The sequence below is a fragment of the Naumovozyma dairenensis genome, chromosome 10 (assembly GCF_000227115.2).
Source record: "Naumovozyma dairenensis CBS 421 chromosome 10, complete genome".
In the NCBI taxonomy this organism is placed as follows: domain Eukaryota; kingdom Fungi; phylum Ascomycota; class Saccharomycetes; order Saccharomycetales; family Saccharomycetaceae; genus Naumovozyma; species Naumovozyma dairenensis.
The window spans coordinates 280,238-289,614 of record NC_016488.1 but is presented as its reverse complement, the minus strand read 5'-3'; the positions used below and the strand labels follow the sequence as shown (position 1 = coordinate 289,614).

The following is a 9,377-nucleotide window of genomic DNA, read 5'->3' as shown; positions in this document are numbered from 1 at the left end:
ACATTATTAACAACATTGAATATCGGCAACAGCTATTAAAACATACAAATACAAATAACCGCAAAATCAATATGCGATGCAAATTTCTTTTAGCAATTTTACTAGCTTCTCAATCTATGGCTACTGCTATTAATAGGCCTTCCAAAATGGAAGGTGATGTCGCTAAATGTTCAACACCAACACAATGCACCACCAAGAGTAGTACTTCGTGTACCACAGGTTACTACATTAGCATTGTCACTAGGTCCACGACCCTTTGCGAGAAAAACAAAGAGCAGGCACAATGTAAAACCGAAAGAACTACTACTATTTGCAGCCGATGTGTTACTTCTACAATATATAGTCGCTCAACTGTTAAACCATATACTACAGCTTGTACAACTGCAACTTTTGTAATATCATGTTCTGAAATTTGCCCACCACCACCATCGTCTTCTTCTCTTCCACCACCGCCACCACCATTCTCTTCATCTGTAACCCCACCACCATTCTCTTCATCTGTACCTCCACCACCTCCATCTTCATCTGAAGTTCCACCACCACCATCGTCTTCTTCTGTTCCACCACCACCACCATTCTCTTCTTCTGTTACACCACCACCACCTCCATCTTCATCTGAAGTTCTACCACCACCACCTCCATCTTCATCTGAAGTTCTACCACCACCATCGTCTTCTTCTGTTCCACCACCACCACCTCCATCTTCATCTGAAGTTCTACCACCACCATCTCTATCTTCTGTGACTCCTCCTGCTCCAATCACCAAGACTACAACTACCGTCATCACCACGACAGAAATTACCACTAAATGTGAACCAGATAAACCATGTACACCAATAGTCACCACACGTACATTGACCAACATTGAAACCTTAACAATTACTGACACTGAATGTACTACTAACCCACCATACACAACTACTGTAGTTACTGAATCTTCCACCAAGACCAAAATCATTTCTGAATGTATTACTACTGAATGTATCGATGACCATTGTGACCGTCAAACTACATACGTCACCACTATTACTTCAGTTGTCCCACCACCACAAGTTGAAACAAAAGAGTATGAAACTATTACATACACCACTACTAAAGGTAACGAAATCAGTACCATCACCACCACATTTAGTAAAGATGTTCATCTTCCACCCTTTGAAACAAAAGACCATGAAACCACTACTTACTTATCTACTAGAGGTAATGAAGTTGTTACCATTGGCACAACTGCTCCAACTAAACCAACCAAGAAAACTGAAGCTTCAACTGTAGCTCCCGCTCCAACTGAACCAACAAAAGATAACCATACCACTATCGTTGAACAAGATAAACCGCACTCGTCTTCTGTAGCTATTGCTAATGAACCATCCCATACTGTTTCTGAATTCGAAGGATCCGCTCATATTAAGAGTGTCTCCTTTTTTGTCACTTTATTAGGCCTGCTTCCATTCATGATTTAGAAAAATTTGTTTCTTCTTGAACCCTTTGAACACTAATTATTTTCTTTTTTATATTCAACGAAAACGTTCATACTCTCTTTTATTGTTTTAAGTTTCCTTTTTTTGTTCTTATATTTTTTTGGCTTATTTCTTTCATTCTAATGACTTTTCTTTTTGGAACTTATGTATTTATATGACTATAAAAATAATATTTTTCTTTTCTTATTCATTATGTTATCATTATTACACAATATTCTACAGGAAATTAATTGAGATACTCTTTACGTCTGTAAGATATCAACTGACTAGTTTTTAACGCCGACATTGGAGTTATTAGTAACAGAAACTACATGTCAGGTATAATTTAGTTCTAAATGATAGCTCACAGTTGTCTTCTAATAAATTCAGGTATATAATATTGGTTTTGTTTCAGCTTAGTTATTTTATATAATAAGCAGAGAAAATAGTAAGGTGAATACCTGATCAGTTTTAAGATCGGCAACGCTCTCTGAAGTAATTTTTGGTTACCAAGTTATTCTTAGTAGTTTTTGAAAAGATTGTCAAACTCAGTGTGTCATATATGCACATAATACAATTTATTGTGATCCTCGTTTTACTTAATCAGGTTGCAACTAGTATTCAGTTTCTAGTATCCCATCCTTAAGTCTCTAAACCTATGTATAGAGGAAATACATCAATCGTACATGATTATACTGCTCCCTTTTGAAAGATAACGGAGTACAGCAGATTGATTGATATCAATTGTGATAAATTTTCAAAACAGAACATTAACGTAACTAAAAATGCCTTTATCTATAAGATACACAAGTTGCACGAAGGTGAATCTTCTAAATTATGAATCTTACCTTCCTAAATCAAAAGTGCAATGTACAAATAATACCAAGTTTTTTAGGAATATGAAATTATGAATATTAATTTTTATGTATTCATCACGGGAAAAGGTTGAATATGTCAATTTAAATATGAAAAAAATAATGCATTATGAAGGATTCTTCGAGTTCCTGGCCTCTCGATGTCGTATTAATTTTTCCAGTTTATCATTAGCTGAAACAATAGCTTTAATATCATTAACGATAATCCCCAATAAAGTATGTTTCGGTATTCTTTTAGTACTTTTCGTTTTAGATTTCTTATTAATCATACCAATCAATTCATCATATGCATTTTTCGTTATAGTCCTTCTAACTTTTTCAATTTCTACATGCCTCCATTTCTTTACTGATCTGGCATCATCCTTTATTGAAGTTGGGATCTTATCATCTGGAATCATTATTTCTGGTAATATTAGTGGTTCTGGATTGTATTGGGAAGGTTTTGAGGGATAGCCAATCATAGTTTCTTGTTCCTTGCCCTTCATCACTTCGCCCAGTTCTTCTGAGCTATCTTTTAATTTCGGTGGTGAAGTTAGCGTTTTCTTCCCATGATCAACATTTGTTATACTATTTTCAATATCCAAATGGTTAGGAGCGTTACTATGAAAATGCTTATTTAAAGAGGATTGAAAGTCCATATGATGACTTGAGGGTTGTTGATGTGTCTGAACGATCGGCTTTGAAGTCAAGTCGTTCTCAGTGCCAAGTTGAGTATTTTTAACCAAATTGTCTAGAAAATCCTCAATTGCATTGGATTCAAATGCACTTAGTAGTCCTAAATTATGTAGGGGGTCTTCAATTGTATTATTATCAACTTCCACATTATGATGCTGTTGCTGTTGTTGTTGCTGTTGCTGCTGTAGCTGCTGATGCTGATGGTGATGGTGATGATGGTCTAGCTGAGGCAGATGATCATGGATGATAGGTGCTGGTGACATTGTATTATTGTTAGAAGTTGCATTACTGAGGTGTGTTATATGTTGGTTATATTTATCGATGGGATCGAATGTAATCCCCATTTCGTTATAATCATTTTTCATATGTCTATCATTTGGTTGTTCAGGTATGTGAAATTTATGAGGATAATTATTGTTGTAATTCTTATGATTTTCGTCTAATGTATCATACAAAGTACTAGCATTTTCAATTGTATGAGGATGGATATTATTAGTGGTATGATGAGATGACGGTATCAATGTTTCATCTAATGAACTCAGCATCTTGTACGCAGTTTCGAAATCCATTTCATTTCCTAGACCTAGGTCAAACATATCCAAAATATCTGAATTAGAGCCATGATGATTATCCATTATATCAAAGTGATCATATAAGTTATTGTCTCCTGTGTAGTTTTTAGTGCGAAAAAAGTAACCTTAAAATAGTGGATTTGCTATTAGAGATTCGATTTGAACTATACCGACGTTTTGGAAAGATACTGCAAATCTAATTTTCTTAATAGAGCGACTTATATATGATTAGTTGATTATTGATATGAATGTCACAATATATATATCTTATTGCTTTGAAGATTATTGATGATTATACCAATGCTTTTTCCCCGGAGTTAGTGATCTCTGTCAAAAATTCAAAGTAAAAACCGAGTCCAGTTAATCAAAGTATAGAGTTTTTTTTTCGCTTTTGATATTCTTGAGAATGTGATAAAATACAATGCTCGATGACGTCTCATGTGACATCTAAACTTCCGACTTTTATTATATTTACTCAACCCATTAACTTGAAAATATTATCAACTTTCCAGAGTCATGTTCGATATCTTGAAAGTTTTGGAAAATTGTTGAATTTTTCACATGCGAACATTGAAGGTTTGTTTACGTTTCGTCTTCAGGTTCCAAATTTAAAATACCCACGTGATACCTGGAGGAATAGACTATCATGTGTTACCCGCAAAAAAAATTAAAATGTCACAAATCTTTTTTAATAGTACGTATAGGAATGTATATCATCTACTTTAACTTTAACAAAATATATAAGTGAACTTTCCCCCAAAATGAAGTAAGACACATGTACTCGTTTCAGTGAATTCTACTCATCATTATCGCATTGATATACTTAATCTTGAAAATGAAAATAAACAGAATTACAAATGAATCCGCTAAATAAAATATCGAGGTGAAAGAAACTTGTTTCAGATATGTTCCGAAAGCACATAACGGGGTGAAAGCCTATATTTACTTGAAACAAGTTCGTTATTATCATAAAACTGTCCCTTTCAATTCAAAAAGGTTGTCACAAATTTATCTTTCATATATATGCTTCAATAAATGGTTTTCTATTTCCAGATCTTATAAAATTCATTCTGTAATTGTATATCATATATTATACAAGTGCTATGTTAACCGTTACGTGTCTGCATACAATTTCCTTGATAAACGGGCAATGAATGGGTTAACTGAACAGTTATTGGAAAAGTTAAATAATGAAGGTATACAGTTCGCTCTCTTCATCAAAGGTAAAGATAACGCACCAAGCAACCATACAGAACAAACAGATACTTATTTTTCCAATGGATATATAAGTGCTGGGGCAGAACAGCACGTCATATCGTCATTGGCTAATCTGGTCAGTAGAATGAACATTAGAATCTACTCAAAAATAAATCAATTGCCAAATGATAGACTAAATTTTAGAACGATAAATTTGCCATTGAATAATCGAGAAATTATCCAAAAGTATTTGATAAATTGCTTCAAAACACTAAGGCAAGTACCCTGTAAAATGATAGCGAAGTTGTGGATTAAAATAATAGAACCAGGAAAAAAAACGAAGTTTCCATATATTAAAGGGGACAGTATGAAACCAAATTGGTGGCCCCAGAATGTGGAGCATAGGGAACCTGATCATTTACAGAAAACAGATAGAATGTACTTAATGTGTACTATTGTAACCGATGTTCTACCACAAATAACTGATGATAGGGATATTCTAGAAGACATTATCGAAAATACTATGGCATTAGGTATGTTCAAGAATGATAAAATAAAAAAGGAAATCATTTTAGCAGTCTTCAAAATTTCTAGAGCATTAAGAAGAAACAATGTGAGAAATGATAAAATTTCATCGTCGATGGAAGTGATTGATTTACAAAGTATAACGAAGAAACGGACTTTGAAATTTCAACAAAAGGGAATACCATCAAATGTTTCATCATCTTCCAAGAAAAAAGCTTGCAAGCAAAATGAGCTGATGATAAGCAGTCCAGAATCAAAGCAGGATGACTCTTACTCTAACAACAAAATTAAAAATAAACCGACTCCTCGAATAGAGCAAGCTCGATCACTAGAACCATTTGGACACCTGTGCGATATTGATGATACCTTACAATATCCATCAGAAACATTGAATGGATTGGTGTCTACACCGTCATTATTGGATATGCTTGTAGATAATGACTCTGATTTATCTGAATACATGCTAGATAGAAAAAGTGACGGTACCGTTTCTAGTACTACTTTATCGAGCAATGAAAACATATTTTTCCACGAACAATTTAATATGTAAAAAGGTAATAAATATTAAATCAAAAACAAACATTCTTCTATACCTTTAAAGTAAGGTAAATGTAATCCATATAATTTATTTGCTATCCGGAACAAAAACTACGGGTGATGCATTAACACAACAATGCGTTTATTCTTTAAAGAAACTCGCTAAAGCAGAACTGAAATATTCAGGATTATCTAAGAACAAATTATGACCCGCGGCTGGAACTTGTAAATATTGAGCAGTATTAGGAGTTCTCCGTATATTATTCAATCTCGATACCATACAATACCCTGCATATCGATTCATCCAATCGTGTTCACCATACATAACTAATACATTGGATAGTTGTAATTGGTCTATAGAATCTAAGATAGGATCTCTTGCTAATAAGTTTCTAGTTAATAAATTTGTGAAAAGTTCACATAAAATGGGTGATACTTGACGATTACCATAAAATAATTCAAATAAATATTCTTTATATTCCATGGATGGAACTCTTTTATATGCAGAAAGGATATAATTCCAACATAATCTAGCACCAAAGGGACCAAGCTTCCGTATGACGTCTAATTGGTTTTCAAATAAATAATTAGGAATTTGAAATTTTTTACCATAAAATGGACTTGTTGGATCAGTCAAATTAACGTTATATATCTTATTCTCTTCAAATTTATTATGAATGGAAAATATGTTACTTTCCATACCTAATGGAGATACCAAACAAAGCTTATTTATAGAATCTGGAAATCTTAGTGCATATTTGAAGGAAAAATATCCACCGAATGAATGTCCGACTAGGTTAAATTTTTCAATATTGTTTGCTACCTGCCAAGATCTCATTGCGTCAAGATAATAATTTTCATATTGTTCAATTAATGGTTTTTGCTCTTCTATAGGTACTGGATAAGAAATTGAAAATTTATTATTTTCTTTATATTTAACTTCATAAAGTCTCTTTCTCTGTTTAGTAATTTTCAAAGGTATCGCTACTGACAATCCATTAGCTGGTAGATCTATTGCATAAAGATTTTTAAAATTGTTAGATAATGGAGCAAAAGTTCTATAAAATGACATGGATGAAGCAGCATATCCATGCAATAACAATGTCGGGATAGTCACTGTACTCGTGTTATTGTTATAGAAACTCCACTGATTTAACTCATCATTAACCATTTCATTCGTCATGGTACCTTCAACTTCAATTTGGTTCATTAATTTTGCTTGTAACATTTTTAATTGTTCAACTGTGTTCCATGATGAGCTTAAATGTGAAGTCCATGTTTTAAACGCTGATATATTAATAGTATCCTTGTTACTGTTCGACTGAACCATTGAACGTATTAATCTGCTCAATAATCTTGGTGGCGTCGTTTTGCCAACTACAGGTTTGCTCATATTGATTGAATATTTTCGTATTGTCTGGAGTGGCAATGTATACTCATCTCAGGGTTGTACCTCCATAAATAATAATAACCATTATATATATGAATCCCTTACTACTTTTGAACTCAACAGACTTTATACTTGATCGCAGTTCGTTTTTGTAATTCCTAGATCAACAGTTCTGTAGATTTCGTACTTCTCGGACTTACAAACGATGTCATTAAAATAATGTTATTGATATTCGAAATAAATGTATTTTTTCTATAGAATGTATATAGCTCGTCTAAACACTTTACTCTTTTAAGAATCTTGTCAATGAAGAACAAAAGAAATCAGGGTTATCTAAGAATAAATTATGGCCAGCATTAGGAACCTCTACATATGAAGCCGCATTGGGATTCTCCCGTATTTCATTTAATTCCTTCACCATTAGATAACCAGCTTGACTATTCATCCAATCCTCTTGCCCATACATCAACATCACATTTGAAGCCTTCAATTCATCTATCGAATCCAATATAGGATCTCTTGCTAATAAATTCCTTGAAACGATATTGGAGAAAACTTCCGTTAATATCGGGGACGTCTTCCTATTCCCGTACAACAATTCAAAAATATATTCTTTAAACTCCATGGAGGGAACACGTCTATAAGAAGAATTAATATAATTCCAAGTAAATCTTGGGCCTAGGGGGCCGAACTTTCTCAATATATCGAACTGGCCCTCAAACAAGCACTTGGGAATTTGGAACGTCCTCCCATAATATTTCGAAGTGGGATCTTCTAATTCCAAATTATACACTTTCTTATCTTCAAAATTATTATTCACTGAATAAATATTCCTTTCGACACCCAATGGAGACACAAGACAAAGTTTATCAACAGAATCAGGATATCGTAACGCATACTTGTACGCGAAATATCCACCGAATGAATGTCCTACGAGGTTGAATTTTTCAATCTTGTTGGTTAATTGCCATTTTCTCACAGCGTCTAGGTAATAATTTTCGTAGTGTTCAATGGTTTCCTTTTGCAACTGAACATCAACCGTGTGAGAGATTTGAAATTTCGTGTTATCGTCTTTGAACTTAACCTTATATGGGGTATGTTTCTTTAGGTGGTTTACGTTCAATGGTGGTGCCTTGGAGAGACCATTAGCTGGGAAATCTATAGCGTAGAGGTCTCGGATTTGTTTTGATAATGGACCGAATGTTCTGAAAAATGCTATGGATGAAGTGGCGTATCCATGTAGTAATAAAGTCGGGGTTGTTATCTGAGATGTATTTTCATTATGGAAACTCCATTGATTTAATTCGTTGTTTAGCATGCTGTTTTCCTTTGTGCCTTCTACCTGAACCTGATCCATTACTTTAGATTGTAATGTTTCTAATTTCGCAATTTGATCCCAGGATGAACTTAGATGAGAATTCCATGACATAAACGCCGAATCTTTTGTGCCTTGTGGTTTGCTGGCAAATTGGAATAATCTACCCCATCGACTTGATGGTTGTGGTATAGTAGTAGTAGCCGCTGTCGCTGCACTCGTAGTAGTAGTTTCATCGATTGAATTACTCATTGTTTGCTTTGTATATGCTTGCGCTGTTGTGTGCCTATACTTTCTATGAACGTGAGGTGCTAATCAACAAGTAAACTTGATATATAAGTTCGAGACCTGCATATATTTATATATCTACTAGATATAGATAGCCAAGTGCAAGAGATGAGAGGGCATAGCCACCTTTCCACGTACTCCATAAGAAATGTTGAACCAATATCTACATACATATACACCGGCTTATAAGAGGAATTTTCCATCCTACGTACATATGTTCGTACGTAATCAATTCATTTGAAAATTTCTCGAAGCTCAATTCTTCTTTTGTGTCTTCGCAGCGATTGCGAAGACTCCCCCGCGGAGTCAGATTTGGTCCGCTCTAGGTCCGGGTTGGATGTCCACGGAGGTTGGACATCTGCTCGGCTCATTCTTTAAAGTCCACGGAGCATTTGGGGTTCACTTCGAAACTTACAATCTGCTTCCTTCTACAAGGAAAACAAAGCGATAAAGAGATAAGCGAAGATTTAACAATTATAACTGTTACCCGGCTTGGCATAAAATTATGCTAGAGGGAGTCCGAATGTAGCACTTTAATCCAGACCC

The 9,377-nt window shown here is 34.4% G+C and overlaps 5 protein-coding genes across 5 annotated transcripts; 2 read left to right on the top strand and 3 right to left on the bottom strand.

Moving 5' to 3' along the window:
• Positions 1–71: 71 nt before the first annotated feature.
• On the top strand, positions 72–1,460 carry NDAI0J01240 (uncharacterized protein; the record flags this gene model as incomplete). Its single annotated transcript, XM_003672211.1, has 1 exon — positions 72–1,460. The coding sequence occupies one exon, from the start codon at positions 72–74 to the stop codon at positions 1,458–1,460; it is 1,389 nt and encodes a 462-aa protein (XP_003672259.1).
• A 979-nt stretch (positions 1,461–2,439) lies between these two features.
• INO2 (Ino2p) lies at positions 2,440–3,642 on the bottom strand (the record flags this gene model as incomplete). Its single annotated transcript, XM_003672210.1, has 1 exon — positions 2,440–3,642. The coding sequence occupies one exon, from the start codon at positions 3,640–3,642 to the stop codon at positions 2,440–2,442; it is 1,203 nt and encodes a 400-aa protein (XP_003672258.1).
• Positions 3,643–4,729: 1,087 nt separating this feature from the next.
• On the top strand, positions 4,730–5,851 carry NDAI0J01220 (uncharacterized protein; the record flags this gene model as incomplete). Its single annotated transcript, XM_003672209.1, has 1 exon — positions 4,730–5,851. One exon carries the CDS (start codon positions 4,730–4,732, stop codon positions 5,849–5,851), a length of 1,122 nt encoding a protein of 373 aa, XP_003672257.1.
• Positions 5,852–5,980: 129 nt separating this feature from the next.
• NDAI0J01210 (uncharacterized protein) lies at positions 5,981–7,231 on the bottom strand (the record flags this gene model as incomplete). Its single annotated transcript, XM_003672208.1, has 1 exon — positions 5,981–7,231. The coding sequence occupies one exon, from the start codon at positions 7,229–7,231 to the stop codon at positions 5,981–5,983; it is 1,251 nt and encodes a 416-aa protein (XP_003672256.1).
• Positions 7,232–7,511: 280 nt separating this feature from the next.
• Positions 7,512–8,795, bottom strand: ECM18 (alpha/beta hydrolase family protein; the record flags this gene model as incomplete). Its single annotated transcript, XM_003672207.1, has 1 exon — positions 7,512–8,795. One exon carries the CDS (start codon positions 8,793–8,795, stop codon positions 7,512–7,514), a length of 1,284 nt encoding a protein of 427 aa, XP_003672255.1.
• Positions 8,796–9,377: the final 582 nt, after the last annotated feature.